This window comes from Phaethon lepturus, unplaced genomic scaffold, assembly GCF_000687285.1.
Source record: "Phaethon lepturus isolate BGI_N335 unplaced genomic scaffold, ASM68728v1 scaffold23618, whole genome shotgun sequence".
In the NCBI taxonomy this organism is placed as follows: Eukaryota; Metazoa; Chordata; class Aves; order Phaethontiformes; family Phaethontidae; genus Phaethon; species Phaethon lepturus.
In genome coordinates this window covers 5,711-22,500 of record NW_010558607.1, presented here as the reverse complement: position 1 = coordinate 22,500, position 16,790 = coordinate 5,711, and the positions used below count along the sequence as shown (strand labels likewise).

Sequence of the window (16,790 nt, the reverse complement as noted above, 5' to 3'; positions counted from 1 at the left end):
CCTCATCAGTCCAGCACAGCACCTCCTGCCTTACACTGCTGGAGGAGGAAAAGACTGCACCTGGAGGCATCACGCTTCACAGATTAGACTCCCACAACAGAAGCTTTTCCATTTGGACTTAAACCTGATTTAAAAGACACTGATGCTTCAAGTCACCAGAAACTGCAGGAGCCAAGCCCTTTATAAGTCTTGATATATTTTCCCACCTACAGCAGAGGCTGAGCAAAAGGCTTTATCCAAAAGACTTTGGTGCCTCTCTACAAAGTTTCAGCAATATGGGTCCATCTTCAGTTAGCTCTCGTCTGACAGCCTGCCATGGCATTGCTGTGACCAGTACTTTACACAGCGGTAACAACATTCATGGCATCCTGGAAGGGCAGCAAACACTTGACTAAATTCTCTAAGTTAATTCTGTCTTCCAAATCACTAGAAAAGCAGGACATAACACAGCCAGTCTTCTGGGTCTCCACCAATGTAATTCTCTCAGATCCACTGCTAATGAACAGCGGAACATCTGACATGTGAAGACTAGTGAGATCATCTGTTTATCTGCTGCTGTCAAGTCCCACTGTAAACCCAACTTCCTAGAGCAAACTTCTTCCTCCTTTCTCTTTCTTAGGCCAGTAAGCTCCTAATAGATACATCTCTTGGGAGAGTTTAGCAGACATTCAAAATACTACATGAAGAACAGGAAAAGTAACTAGTGAGAAAGTTTATTCTTTTCTGAATATTATCACTGAAAGGAAGAAGAATGCTAAAAAAGCTTCTCTGAGTGGAGTATTAGTTTTGCTACCATGTCTCAAAACATCTAACCTCTAAAACTGAGCAAAGCATAGGAGACAAAATACATCTACCAGTTCAGGACTGAAGACAACCAAGGTATCAAGACATAGCATGGAAACACATAGCAACCGTTACTGAAAGGCAGCAACTTCACTTGCTATTTTAAGGACTTCTGTTTTTATAATGCTCTCCAAAAACAAGAAGTACCACTTTGTACAGTATCTGGAGTGATGTTTGACAATTTTTCAAATGTTAAAGAGTCACTATAAGAAGTTATTATTACTCAGAGAGATACCCAAGCAGATTTCAAATTAAGAATTGGACTCTTGTCACATTATTTCCTTCACTTAATAAAATTTTCCCCACTAGCATAATTAGGACTGCCGTGCTTATTAGAGCAAGGGAGTGTTTAATAGTAAAAAGTTATTTTTTTTTAATTTTAAAGCCCCCACACCCGCTCGGCTAATAACAGGTGCTGGGTCAGCTGGGAGGGGTTAACCACAATACAGCACTTTGGATTTTTTTTTTTTATTATTATGCATATGTTAATCTTGCAGGTAGGAAATGTCAATAAAACAAGGTAAAAGCATACGTATATTTTTCAGTAATATTTACCAGTCATGCTGCTGTCTCTGTTTATTCCATTATGAAGTTTACAGTGAACAAATGCTGCATCAAATAACCACGATCCAAAGAGGTTCAAGATGCTGTTAACCTTTGGCCTGCGAGGAGCTGGTAGTGGCCGTGGCTCACAACTTGTCTGGTTTGGGCTAGAGAGTGGAGAAGTAGAGGAGGGTTGATGCTGCACTTTTGAAGTATGTGCAGTAGTTACCTATTTGAACAGAAGAACAAATTAACTCCTAGAAGCAAGGGAATTACTTCCTCTAACTGAGGAAACTATCTAAAGGGTCAGCTACTTAAATACAGAATATGAAATCTTACAGTGCTGGTTTTCATTGTTGCTTTATTCACAGTCACTGCCCGATGCCTTCGGTTATGGGGTGGAGTGGTGTTGATAGCAGTGTTCTGGGGCATGCTCAGCCTATTTACTGGCGTGGGTGGTGCGCTATCTGACCGGGGTCGTGAAATGCCTGTAGATCAAGAAATAAAACAAGCTTTCAGCAAGAATTCTGCAGGCTCATACACAGCAGCCCAGTGAGTAAGCATATGGGCCTTCTGTAAATAGACCAGCTTTCCTCCCTGCCCCCCAAAACAGAGTGGGAAAAACATCTTTCCTCTCTTACTATTAGCAGCAATAAATGCACAAGCAAAAGAAAACCCTGCTTGCATTAGCTAAGCAAATAATTAAAAAACACCAAAGAATCCCACACCTTAAGAACGTGGGAAATGGCACACGGGAGGACCAGTTCTAGGAGCAGGCAGAGGGAAAGGAGCAAGGTTCATTTGCCAAAGCCCATTTAACAGCTCACTTCTGCCAAAATTCAGATGCCTCTCACCTTTGGCTTGCTTTCCCAACCGTAACTCCCACACCCCGTTCCAAGACACTACAATGTCTGGCCCTTCAAAGACAACTCAGCTCACTAAATTAAGATGAAACCCATCCACCATGCAGTTCTCTACTGTTTTTGAGAGCTGAATCAGCTTGCTGAACAGTCAAATACTAAGTCAGTACAAGAGATGGGGCAAGAAAGCAGAGCGAGCTATCATTTTTCTGGCAGCAGCAGGACAATAGATCAGTCTTTACCCAGCCTCAGGGAAATACTCGTAGTGTATAAAGCTATTCTTCCCAGTTAGAATCAGAAGCAACCAGCCCTCTGCAAAACTTAGGGTGACAAACACCACTACTTCCCATCACACTTAATGAATATCACCACCCTCACACCCCATTTGAAAAATCAAGTGTGGAACTGCTGTGTGCTTGAAGATTTGACACAGATTTTTTTTTTTTTACCATGTTAATTAATGCACACAAGTACTTTTCATATCACGTTACAGAACAACTAACTCCTGCTAAACCATTAGTGTTACACCCCATGCAGAGTATGCACTATGAAATGTTTTGTTTGGGCATGATTTTTTGGAAAAGAGGATGTGGTATTTTGATGAACACACACATCATGCAAGTACATATTAGGGAGGAAGAGCTAAAAACCATGTGCTTCAGCACTTGGGGTAGACGGCAATGAGAACTCCCATTAGCCTTAGCTAAAGGGGTCCGTACTGCAGCTCTCAAGTCTGCCTGAGCACTCTCTCACATCCACACCTACAGCCGGAATTTAATTTCACCAAGAGCTCTCCTGTGCTCAAGTACATCACAGACTGCAGTCTGTTGTGGAACGCCCGGTGGGCTGTCATCACCCCAGGTGTTTCAGCTCGCTACATGAGATCTTCAGAGGTCTGAAGTCTCTGATTCAACATCCCATCAAAAGCTCATGTAGACAGCAAAGCTCCTGGCATGCTTACGGGAGAGCCCGGGCTGCCAGGGGCCCACGGCCATGCTCCACAGCTCGCCAGTGCGGAAGACCTCAACCCCAGTTACCATCACACCCCCCACCACCGCACCCAGACAAGGAGCTGTATACGTGATCCCTGTTGCCCCAGTGGGAACGAAGTCTCAGGTAGCCAGATGCAGACCACAAAAAGGACTACCACACTGTTAGTGGGTCTCAGATAAGAACCCCAGACTATTTCTAAGGTCCCAGAGGAATTCACCACACCAGCCATCCCAGCAGAGGCGCATGCACTGTGCAAAGCTAAGAGCTGCCCAGCTTCTTCCTCTGTCTCCACTGCAAGATGCCCCCCTCACAAGTCTTACATTACAAATTATTTTATTCCCTGAAAATTAATTACTAACCACACTTTACAAAAAACCTTGGATGTAGTATTTTTTTCCCCTCAATGCACATTTAATAGCTTTTTTAAAAAAAAAATTAATTCAGCTCACACAGCCAGTAAAATACACTTCAGAGGAACACCTACCAACGCTCAGTTGGACTTTTCTTTTTTTTTTAATTATTGTTTCAGTGTAGACTGCCAAATCCTATTAACACAGGTAGGAAGATAGATTTTGACAGAGTAAGGAGGAGGTTGTTTTCACTAGGTTAGGTCATATATTGCCTATATCTAATCCTCCTTTAACAAATTATATTATTTGACAGACTACTGAATATTTTAAATCTCACACCTGGTATTAGTAAAAAGCAATCATTACAATTCCTTGAAATTGGTGGCAAGACATCTGGAAGAACAGAGTGGACACAACAGGTTTCAAGATTCAATATCATAGCTCAAGAAAAATGACCATTTGCATCACTTCGTAACTTTTTCAACAAAGCTTTTTTCTACAAAAGTGAAATCCAAACTGACAAAAACTTGTTTGCAGTGGGGAATACTGTACCAATAAATCTTTTCCTTGTAACAATGTTACAGAAACACAGACTGTATTTCTAATAAAAAGGACCTTATAATTCAGTGAGACAGAGGGATCTTAAGGTGTTTTGCTTAAAAAGACTAAACCATTGAGGTTTTTCCAAAAGACAAACCACATGTAAAAAGCTGATGGTCTAATTCTACAGACAATTTTTTTCTGAACACAGTTTACTTATCTGCTCAAGTATTCTGCAGTCTCACATCAGCTCACACTTCTGGCAGATTACAACATTTGCTTGCATGCATTTAAGCAAAAAAGCAGCAGGAGACAGGCAGCTCTTCAAAGTTTACAATAGCACATTATCTCTGAAGAATTTTTAATAAGCCTGAAGCATACTAAGAATAATGCCTTAGATTTCAGGTGCTATATATAGTGTTACCTAAAACTTACCAGGCAGTGCTTACCTTACCTTTCAGTCAAATTTGAGCTACTCCGTTACCAGCAGACACAAAGAAACATAGCTTTTCTTCTCAGCAGTACCAGTCACCCACTAATCCTAAACTAAGTGAAACTGGCACTTCTAGTATAAAGGTCTGAAGGTGACAGCCAAAATTCAATACCCTATAAAACCAGGCACTGCACACAGCTCTTGCACGAAGTTTATAAACAAAGTGGTCAGTGCTCACACGTGCTAAAAGCATAACACTTGCATTCTTGATTAGACAAAAAAAAAAAAAAGCAGCCTTGTTTGGGGAAGAGATGGCTATTTTAGACTTCAGATTTGTTTTGCATTTGAAACTAAGGCCATCTACAAGTTCATGCATTCAAATACTATTATTGTGTATACAGATGGTTATTTAAAAGTGACCTGAGGTCCCTTCCCTATCAATTACAGGATACACTTGCAAATGATAAATTGTTATGGCTGTATTTATGGAGAAGACGGATTTAAACAGAATAAAATAACTATTAAGTTACTATCCCTAGTTATCCACAGGTAAGACAAAAGCATTACCTAGGAATGCATCCACTAAACAGCTGATCCCACGCATGGCACGAAAGAATATTTGAGGCAGATGTTTAAGGCAGGGGTACTGATTCAGTTCTTGAGTCATACCACTCACATTCAGAAACTGCTCCTGAAATTTGGGAGTAGAGCTAATAATGGCTGGGTTACTCAAATCCACAGGATTACTGCACACAAAGAGAGCAAAATATACTTTAATCAGATTAAGAACAGCTGTTGGGATTTTAAAAATACTCGATGCAATAGTTTAAGGCATTTATATAACAACAACACAAAACAGCATCCAATATCAATTTATTTTTAGCTGTTACTCCATCAGAGGAAGTCAGTTTTCACTTCCTAGTTGTCCTTATTTCAAACATTACCCAAACACACTGAATAATTTTATTAAGATCCAATGAACCACAGCATACACTTGATAGAATAATCTCACTGTTGCAGTAATATTAATTACTTATGAAGTTCTTTTGAACTCAATTTAAGAGGTCCTTACATTGTTAAAATTCTCAAATTTTACTCAAAACGTAAGCAATGAATAAAATATTGCCAGCAACCAGTGACAAGAAAGGGAGTGATAAAAAGGTTGATAAAAGATAGAGCATTTTTTCCTGACTGATCCAAATCCAGTAACAGCAATTCCAGATTTGAAGAGTACCGTACTTGTGACATTACCATCACAAATGAAGAAAAAGAACAGTTTTTTGTAGTTAGTTAAGAAGTAGATTTTGAACAGTCTAATGTTTATCTAGTTTTAATTAGTCCATAATGTTTATATAAACAGGTTATTATTCTGGCCATTCAGAAGATTAATGCCACGGCATTCCCAAGAATCTTTAAAACTAAGCATGCCACATGGTTCTGTTATGTATTTAAGAACAGTAACATGGATGTTACAATTAACTGTATAGCTTTCTTCATAGAAAGAGAGAGATACACCCATTTTAAAAATAATCTTTTGTAGGTTAAATTTAACACCCTGAAGAATGAATGGAAGCAGCATACATCTGTCTGAGCTATTGTTCTGCTTTTCCTGTTTGCTCTCTCAGAGAAATAAAACTGTTTTGAAGTCTTGTTTTTCGTATCTTCCAAAATGCCAAATAGCTAAAAATTTTTTAATTAAATAAACCAGTTTACATTCTGAAAGAGCCAAAGAGTACAAAATTGAACAACCCACTTACAACTTTGCCCTGGACTGCTGCAGGGCACTGGTACAACAAATCTCTCGCGCTTTACTCTATTTAGGTGCTTAACCTTAGCAATCTCCAGAGAAATTTTTCATGTGTCATGCAAATTCATAGAAATTATGCAAGAATATAAACCACAGATGGCTGTAATCACAATACCTCAGCATATGTAAAAAGCGAAACCAAGTTTGTGCAATGCACTCATTATCCATTTCAGGAGGAATCAGACCAGCGTCTTCATCAGGAATTTTAAATGGTGGAAATGAAGGTCCATATGTAAAACGCAGCAATCTAGAAAGCAAGTCAGACAGATCTGTCATTCAGTTAACACTCCTCAAAAATTTAACAGTGCATTTGAGCCTCAAGGATATCAGTAGTGCACAAGTAAGCCCACAAGCAACAACACAACATCCTAAGTTTTCCTAGAGATCCCTATTTTATACAATCAGTTTAGCCCTCTTAAAGCTTTGAAGGGTACATGCCTTGGAGCCTGCCTGAAGGTCCAACCAAATCAAAGAGCTGTTAAGGCATAACACCCCATAGCAGCTCTGTTTAGCCAAGGGGACTACCAATTAACACAGGCACATACATAACTGACAAGATCTTAGAAAAGAAGGGGCGGGGGAAGAAGGAATTTAAGCCCTTATCCTCAAGGCTCTTTAGCTTAAGTGTCCAATGACACCAACAAGTCACATTAGGTTACAGGTCTAAATTCCAAGTTACTGATGACTTACGATTTACACCAGCACACTGAGCAACACTTGATGCCATCCTACAACCAGCACAGTATTTGCAGTCCACAGAGTAGCAAGCTCTTCAAAAAAGGTGCACTATGTTTTACAGAAGCTGGGAGTTGCAGAACAGCAAAGAACAAACCCACAGAGGGCTTTACAGCAATGCGATATATGAGAATAATGGCTTAGATAAATTGAGATCTCTCTCTAGAAGTGCTATAACTACCTGATGAATCACTAACAAGCTTCAAGAGCTACTGCCGTCTGATTTGACCCCTGCTTCATCCCCAGCTTTGTAAACCTACAGATTACTTTCCCTGATCAACATAACCTTGGTGTTCTCTAAAAGGATGGAAGAGATCCAAGTTGCACCTTCTCAATATCCTAGCATTCCCAGAAATCAGGTTTTGTCCTCCCCTAACGTAAACTCACTTTTAGCACCATTTCTTGCTTCAGTTACCGTGCCCTTATTTCTAAGCTAAGAGATGCTGGTAATGGGACAAGAAATGTCCCATTCATCATTGCCCACTTAGAAGGGCATCTAGTCTAAGAGAGATAAAATCATGCCACAGTAGGCATGAGGAATTATCCAGCTCTCACAAACCCAGAAGAGCCTGGGCATACCCCATGAAAAGTCATGCCCAACATCTCTGTTCTACAGCACACTGCACTACTTCATAATTCTCCCCTTATGAGATGCAAGAAATCAGTTTTTCAAGGATTATGGACAAATCGTAACTGAAGTTTGGGACAGTTTCAAGAATGACTGAAAACAGAAATAAATTGTAATCCACACATCCAAGACAGTTGGACTTAAAGCACCCTAGATAGGTAAAAGAAGTATCTATCTGTATGGCAACACAAGTAAGACCCTAGTTCCACCCTGCTATGAAGTCATAGCCATATTTAAAGATTAACACTGCATATGTGTACAGATTTCCAAATATAACTTTCCATATGGTTTTAAGCTGAGAGTAAACATCTCAACTTATTGCTAATAACCCAATTCAAAAAACTGTTTACTAAAACAACACTTCAACAAAGCTCCATCTTCAAACGGTTTAAGTATTAAAAGTGCAACTTAAAACATGGCTGAACTTGAAGTTAGCATCAGAGGAGTTCAGCTTGCTATGTATTAGGCGTAAACCAACGTTACTGAACAGCACACTAAAACATTACAGAAAACCTGCAGATTACTATGCATCAACAGAACTAGGACTGTTAGTCAACAGTGGAAGATAAAGTGTGGGCATAGTGCATGGAGCAGAACACCAACGCATGTTTTGAGGCAGAGCTGTTCTTTTCAGATCAGTGAATCATAAAACATTTTGTTACACAACGCTACATCTAATGAGCTAAAAATAGCTAAAGGAAGTGTGGGAAATACACAGAACTTGCATTGCAGCTTTATTTCCTACAGGTTTAACAAGTAGCTGCATAACCTGGAAAAATTTATCCACACTTGGAATTTTGACAGGTAATTCAAAAGCAAAAGTTTTCAGAGTTAAAATAAGCCCTGCAGAAAAGCATACCATTGAATTTTTCCACAGTGCAGCAATTTTAATACAGCTTTGAACTTTCACAGAAATGGTTATTGAGGTCTCAAGAGAGCTGGGAGGAGACTCAGACTCCTGCTCCTCACCCATTAATTTAGTTCTTTCCTCCAAGAGGCTGAGATTTGTCCTGCAAGGACTTCATACCACAAAGACCTCAGTATTGAGGGTACTGAGACTCCCCTCACTGTTCAGGGCCTTCTACGACAGCCTGACCCCTCCTGCAGCCCACAGATCCCCCCCGTTCCCATGCCCAGCAAGGCTTGGTACAGCTCTCCTCTGATACTCTCGGGAGAAGAGCGCCACTGCTCAGAGGAGAGCCTGCAGCCTGCCTCTAGTCCATCGCAGCCCTAGTGCCAGGGCACAAGCACCAGGCAGCTACAACATGGCTTCAGCAACGCAGGGCAGGAGAGGGGGAGTCCAAGAGTCACCTCAAACACAGCAACATGCAATAGTAACAAGCACCTAATAATTTTGGTGGCAACTGCCATTAAACATACAACTATAATGCTACACTATCCATGACTCATTCTTTGCAGGACACGATGAAGAGTCACGGTGATGGAGACTAATATACACACACTATATAGTGCTAAATACCAGAGAGATGCTGAGATTACACAATGACAGAGACGATCCAATTCAGATCTTCACTTGCAGAACAAAGACACACACACACAAACAGTAAAAGCCAAGGATACTAGCAAGATCTCTCGTTTTGTTTCACTCGTTCACTTTTGGATCTCTGTGTATTCCACAAATAAGCAACTCCAGAGAAAACCATGTATAACCATGATCATCCCCATACATGTGTGTTTATTTCCATGGGATTTCTCCTACCTGGAAGTAAGGGCACAGATGACCTTGCTCCACTGCTCAACTACCGCAGGGTGATGTCGCCAGTTGGCCACCATCTCTTTGGCAGTTTTCCAGTAAGGTGGTGTTGGAAAGCACCGCGTACAAGCTAGTAACCACACCTCAAACAGCACACCAATTAATTTTTCAGCCAGATTCTCAGCAATGCCACCTTATAACAGAAACAAAGCAATGCCTTTAGTGAGTATTCAGTCTAAGTAACTTCAAGTATCTCCCCAAGGAGATTTCAGTTTAAGTGCATACAGATTCTTACGTCAATCTTTTTCATCATTTTTTGTTTAAGAGTGATTCCTGATTGCTTCCTACACACCAATTAGCCTTTTTACAAGACCAAACATATCATAGAAAGCCCAGCCACATGCACACATCACTAAGGGGCAGTAGGAATTCACTGATCTTAGGCTGTCTTCTATTGCACTCTATCTATATTGATGCCTTCATTTATTTTCTTTTTAATAGGTATAAACTGAGAATACTATTTTCCAGTAGGCAGGCCAAACAGCAAAACACACAGAGGTTTCAGTGAAATAAAAAGGGAACAACGTTGTCTGAAACCTTTCACCATGAACTGTTCCTGTACAGAGTCACTGTTCTGCAAAAATACATTTAGGATAACTCGGCTCCAAACCATTCAGTCTTTTCTGACAATGCTTTATTTCAGAGTAGTGCAGCACAATTAGGAGTGAGCTATTGTGCTTTTGTGGCTACTACTAGCTTTTAATAGCTTTCCCCCAATTCCCCTGGAAGCTCAACATCAAGCAGGGCCAAAGGTTTTTCCAGTAATTGAATCGAATGGAAGTTGAACATGAACCTTGCACAGTTGGAGCTGCTAGAAGAGTGTCATTGATCTGAAGAAGAAATAATAACAAAACCTCCCAGGTTTCTCTTGCCATAATTGTTGATTCACGAGCCAGTTTCTGGACAGCTTTCAAAACCTGCAAGCACAATCTAATCTGACTAGATCCTGGGTCTGGCCTGCAAGAGAAGAAAACAATACTTGAATCTCTAAACAAGAACTATGAAGTGATATGTACAATAATTTGAACAATTACAAGAGGAAACCTCAATATTATTGAACAAGAACCAAGAACATGAGCTAATATGTTTCTATGCACCCTAACTCTGCCTCCAAGAATCCTAACTCTGCCTTAGTGAGTACAAGATGTACCGTAACGTTCTTCTCTATATGACACAGAACCCACCACCATAGAGCGAACACTAACTGGAGCAAGAACAACCCATTATCCCAAAGGAATTTATCTTACACCAAACCATGAGAATGTAGTTGAGACATCACTAATTGTTACATTTGTAATTCGGAAGGAAAGTGGCAAAATTAGGAGAAAATATTGTTAGCAAACTAATTTAAATCCTTCCTGGTTCTCTTCCTGCTTCCAAATGTAGATCCAACTCTTACCCCCAATTCCTTGGATGGGGGGGTGGGGGGGCAGTGTGTGTGGAATCTAGAAGAGTGTCATTAAATAGGAAAATCAGACTAAAGGAAGAAGGGATAAGTAAGGAAGAAAGGGAACAAGTTGATATTATCAAGGTTTTCCCTATAGGAACAACCAGTTCCACAGTGTCACTGCTGAGTCACTCCACATGAAGTGCTGCAGAAGCAGCACAAAGCACCATGCTCTCTTCCCATCAGTTAAGTTTGGACAAGACAGAACAGGTACAAAATAGTAATGTGAAATGTTCTGGACAGTATCTGAGGACACTGGTAAACAAAGCTGAGGAAGCCTAAAAGTTTAAAGGGTGAAAGAAGAGATTACAAATTACAGCACGCAATATATGCAAGCCATATTTCAATTTGTAAGCAGTTTCCTCATCCCTCCTACCACTTACTGAAGGGGTGACAAAAAAAATCGTAAAAATACTACCTTCCACTGGACTACTAAGTAGTATTACCAGATTCCTACCAAACACTTTCATTGTGGTATAACCCACAAGTCATGTTGCATGGTAAGCATCCGGGAACATGCTGATCCACTAGATAGAGATCTGCTTTTCTTAGAGAATAGTAGCTCACATTGAAGTCAATTACCAACAGACACACTTTAAAAATACTATCAACTCTTATCTTGATAGAATAAACATTGTATTACAGTACTGGAAACAACGTTACAAAGAGACAAGATAATCATGCAGACTACTAGTCACAGCTCATGACTTCAGTCAGTTGCTTTGATGCAAGTGTTAGATACTAACAGATAGTCTCTGTAGAACAACAAAGCTTGGGACAAGCAAGCCCTGCCTTGGTTGTAGCTCTATTTTTTCCCTGAGCAACAACAGAGCAGATACTTTAATCAAAAGATATCCTTAATCTTGATAGGCTTGAAGTTTCAAAGCCTATTTCAAGACTTGTTTCCCTAATAATTTAGGGCATCTATAAAAAGGGAGCTTACATGTAGGAGCTCCATTTGCAAGGTGACTAATGGCATACTTGAGCTAATCTGGTGAAGGTAACTCTGAAGTCCCCATCCATTTACCAGTTTCCCTTGTCCACAAAGTCAACTGAATGGCAAACTTTGGTTGCAGCATTTTGCAGACTCATTGTCTTTGCAACAAGAATTGTTCTCATGATTTCATATGAGAAACAGAAGTTATTACAAAAAAGCATCTATTACACTTGGTCTATCACATGTTCCATGGTGTCTCAAGCAATTCCAGACATTTCAGTTGCACGGAAGACCCTGGTATCTACACCTCAATCTCCTGGGGAGGAGAGGCAAGGAGAGAGAGTTCTCGTATTTTCTTTCTATGCTTGCAACAAGAGTTTGCAGCACTGAAACTTTATCTGATGGCAGTAACTACCACTGCTACTTAAGTAATCTGCAAGGCTTTCTGAATATCGTAGGGTTGCTAGAGATGGAAAGCCTGGGGGTTGCCTGGGGACTGCTCAAATATGTAAAGAAAAGAGGTGTTCATTTCATCAGGGTGGACAGAAGGTCAGTGCTGGAGGGAAGGATGTAAGCATGCTCTCACTAGTAAGTCTAGCAGTCAGGAAAGGCAACTTGACTCACCCATCTTTCACTGTTCTTATTTTTCAGCACCACACCATTTCAAGGACTGTGCATATAAACATTTGATTCAGCTGAGCACTCAAACTAGAATGATTTATACGCACCTACTTCATGTTTGGTGTATACATGTTCCTGAGATGCTATTTAAGTCAAACTGCTCACTTAAGGCTGCTGCATTTCACACTTCAACTATACATCCTCCTCAGGGTCTGAAACCCTCACCACAACTCTGGGCCACCACTTTTAAGGCAGCCAAACCAAGAGCTACATCGTTTCCAGGAAATCAGGATGAGGAAGGAAGCTATTTTAATCACAACCCTCTATAGAACATATGCTTATAATAAAGGCGTAGTATTTTCAACACAAGAACAGTAGATTTTTCCAGGAGATTCATCAATGCAGGTTGCTGCAAGAGCTCCTATTCTACAGGAGCCCATCAGCATCAGCAACCTGCATCAATTGGGTAAAATCAGAAATTATTCTCCTTTTCCCCTCCACAGGCACATAAGAATATAAGCCTCTGCTTTCACTCAAGCAAGGTATGTACAACTTCAGTTTTGCATTAATTTCCATTATAGAATGTCCTCCTGTTGCTGGGGATAGAATGTCCTCCTTGCTGGGCTGAATTCTGAACACAGCTTCCTGGAGGACAAAACTTGAACTTTAAGTTCTTTTTCTTGAAAACAGAGTAGGGACTTGAACATCAAATGTTTACAGCAGCAGCCATGAAAAAACAGTGTTGCAGATACATCTCAGAGGCTTTTGAAAGAAAACAATACAAGAGTTATACTAGGGGGAGGAGGGAAGTATTTAAAATAATGATTTTCCAGTCTTCCCTGTCTCTGGATGTTAATTATTTCATTCAACAGCCATCACATGCAGTCTACCACCCTGCACTAAGCTCCATCAATGAACTTGGGAGAGAAGGGTGGAATGGCAGCCTGTGCCAACAGCACAAGAAACAGGACTACTGAGCTGCCTGCTGCCAGGGCCCCTGATGTGAAAGCAGTCAAGGAATCATAGCAAGAACTATTTAATGGACTAGTGAAGAATTCATTCTATACTGTGCCAAGGGGATAAAGGTTCCCAGACAGTAGACTCAATTCTGCATTTGTTAAAGCTTAAAGACAGCCTTCTGCAGAGGTCTGATCCAGAAGCATGCTTTCCTCAGATTTGTGCCGGTGCCCTGACCATCCTTCAGTGCCTTTTACACTACAAGTTAAGAGCAATGACAACTAAGGCTAGGTGGTATACTTTGAAGCAATCAATAAATAGCAACAAACTCCTCATCTGAATTTGTACGAGTTATTATTCAAAGTCCTTTATTAACAAAGCTTTCAGGTAAAGTTAAGTGATCCAGGTGCAGCAGAGCACTTTTGAAGGCCACTTACATTATTAATACTGATGATCTGGTACTTACAGACATATACTGAACATTGAAATAATTTCACATAGCTAATATTTAAGTACTGTTTCACAGGGCACCGTTAAATAATCTCTTACTTATCCAACACTTGTTCAACAGCAGCATGTAGATTTGTCATAAACTACAAACAAAGCATGATGTTTGAGCACTCTGACAATATAACTTTGTCCAAGACCTAGAAGCATGCGTATCTCAACATCATCATCCAAGTATGTCTCGAGTAACACCAGACTGTCCAAGCACTCCTCCACAGGATTCTTTTGAAACTACCAGCAAGAGACAGTCAGCATAATTATGCCCATTTAATAGGCAGCAAGATGCAGGCGCAAAGCAGCCACGTTGTGGTGCTGTGCAAGATCCTCCAACACATCAGAAGTGGTTAAGTCTTGAGTAAACAAAGCATGGGATTGCCATGATGTGCTCGTAGTTATTTCAGTCTTACACAATACCAAGCACATGGTCACACAGTGATGCTATTTAACCTTTCCCCACTGTCCTCCAGTCGTCTAATAGAGAAGGTTCTTGAAGTTCTTAGAACAGTAACTATTCAAGTCTATGAATGATCTGTATTTTTCAATTAGCTAAACACAGCAGCAACAACTCAATTTGCTACTTAAAATTACAAAACAGCTTTGGAGAGACACCCTCCTCCTAACTTTGCAATGACAGCAGTCTTATTTTAATCAAGAGCATCTATGGCTCATCAGGTCTCTTTGACAGTTTACCTGCTGATTAGTTTCAAATTCCTGAGCCTCCTGAGTGTCCCAGCCTTAACACTCACCTCGGTACAAAGAGATTTTGGAGATGTTTCAGAATGCTTTGAACATAAAGGTTTGGTTCCTTAATAACCGGTAAAGGGATGGAATCCTTAGGTAATACAAGAGCCATAATCCAATCTGTATATACGTCCACACAGTATTTCACAGTATCGCCATCCAGAGGTAGGGTCAGTCCATAACAAACCACCTCCATAGTCCATTTTACCTAACCAAACACAAAACAAAAGTTATTAAAAATAAATATTAGCAAGTATACAATGGTCAGAGCACATTGGTTCTAACTCAAGAAAATAACAGTAGTTAGGTGGTATGGGCAATTCTATTTAACATACACTGCATGAAAACATCAAGTCATGACATTACGAAGATTATGAATAAATGGCAAATCACTAAATCCTGAATCTGTTTAGTCTAATCTGTAGAAAGAACTCTTCAGAATACGAGAGCTGATGTAACGGAAGATTTTCAAATTGTAGTAAATATTTGTACAATATAAAGACTTTTTTAAAATGTCACACACTGTTGCTTCAAAAATGAAGGTAATTAGAAAGACTCTATGAGTTACCTGCTAAATACCTTGGTTGGTTTTTGGTTTGGGTTTTGGTTTTGGGGTGGTTTTTTTTTTTTTTGCTTTAGCTTGAACTTCCTGGTACAGTAGCTCACATAAATGCTTACTACTAGGTCATGAATTACACTGTTGCTATGATCTAGCTGTTAATAGAAGCCTTATGTAGATAACGAACCTAAAAATATAGCATACTTCATAAAACTTGGACTATTAAAGAGAGAAAAATAAAAGACACTATAGAAAATAATTAAGTTGCCACTCTAGCATGAAGGAAACTATGTTCTCTGAAGAAATGCACTTACTTCTTTGTCTGTTTTTAGTAAACTCTCACTTCCAACGGATGATGTAATTAAAGCTTGTCCAAGAGGACGCACCACTGCATTTGCCACTTCTCTCCCCACGTTTTCAGGATAGCTGTGAAGTACACTGGTATTACCCTGATCATTTTGAATGACAAGATGCAAGGATCTCCACTCTGAGTACATAGTGCCTCTATGCTACAATCCAAATAACACCTGTGGAGCAAGGAAGAAAAAAAAGGCATAACTAGTAGAAATGTGTATGGCACAAGTTACCAAAACTGAGGCTGTTTGCCATGACACAGACCCTTGTCAATTCAAGATGCACATGTCAGTGTCATACATTTGAAGACCTGAAAGAGATTCCAACAGCTGTTTTTCAACCTTAATAGTTTTGGGTTTTTTTAATATAGCTGTGAGCTTTTTTTTTTCCCCTCTAAAAAGATTACAGTAAGTTTCAGTTAAGGACTAGCAGCCCATTTGAGACACTTAAACTTGAGAAGTGACTTCATGTCACACAACTTCGGCTTGCGCCATCCTTGCAAGAAAGATGCTCTTAACTTACATGATATCTTTGGCTAAATAGAGAATAGTTCTACAAGTATTTTGTTCGTATAAGCAATGGCTCCAATTCATACCTTGTTCCCTTTTTCAGCTCAACAGTAGTTAAAAATAGATACCAGGAAACTTTCAGGAAAATCTTAGTCATCTCAGAAGACTAAAATTCAGCCTCTTTTTACATTCATAAAGTATTTCTCCTACAGCATGCATTACTCAAAACTGGTAGTTGAAAAATTTGGTTGACTGACGATGAAGAGTACACTTTATCTGAAGTGATTTCAGGACTGACTGAGCCTTGGTGGATCACTAACTTAAACCCATTATCATTTTATGGCTTCATTATAACATCGCATACTGGTATCAAACCCAAGGCATTAGAGTGTGCCCTAATGCATTTCAAATCCTTGTAAAGTCAATGCACACACAGAGTCACTCCCTGATGTAGATTTATCCATCTTTTTTATTTATTTCTTTTATAGAAAAGCCACTAGAAAGTTTCCCAGGTAGCACTCTCGGAACTAGACGGAAGAAACAGAGTTCTCCTTTCAACAACGCTCCCAGCACAGCCGCAGTTGTGCGCCTTCCCTTACGGCAGACTGAGCCAGCTCAGGGAGCCAAGCTGACGGTGAGCCAAGCAGGCTTT

The 16,790-nt window shown here is 40.0% G+C and overlaps 1 protein-coding gene across 2 annotated transcripts in view; it reads right to left on the bottom strand.

Annotated features, from left to right (window-relative positions):
- The window catches only part of RALGAPB (Ral GTPase activating protein, beta subunit (non-catalytic)), a 54,478-nt gene extending 38,706 nt beyond the window's left edge, over positions 1-15,772 (bottom strand). For both annotated transcript variants that reach the window (XM_010293131.1, XM_010293132.1), the window contains exons 1-8: positions 15,590-15,772; positions 14,722-14,924; positions 10,300-10,463; positions 9,453-9,639; positions 6,485-6,616; positions 5,130-5,308; positions 1,726-1,874; positions 1,399-1,615 (exon numbers count right to left, since the gene is read on the bottom strand). In XM_010293131.1, the coding sequence (XP_010291433.1) occupies positions 1,399-1,615; positions 1,726-1,874; positions 5,130-5,308; positions 6,485-6,616; positions 9,453-9,639; positions 10,300-10,463; positions 14,722-14,924; positions 15,590-15,772 (1,414 nt within the window). The remainder of the gene's footprint in view (positions 1-1,398; positions 1,616-1,725; positions 1,875-5,129; positions 5,309-6,484; positions 6,617-9,452; positions 9,640-10,299; positions 10,464-14,721; positions 14,925-15,589) is intronic.
- Positions 15,773-16,790: the final 1,018 nt, after the last annotated feature.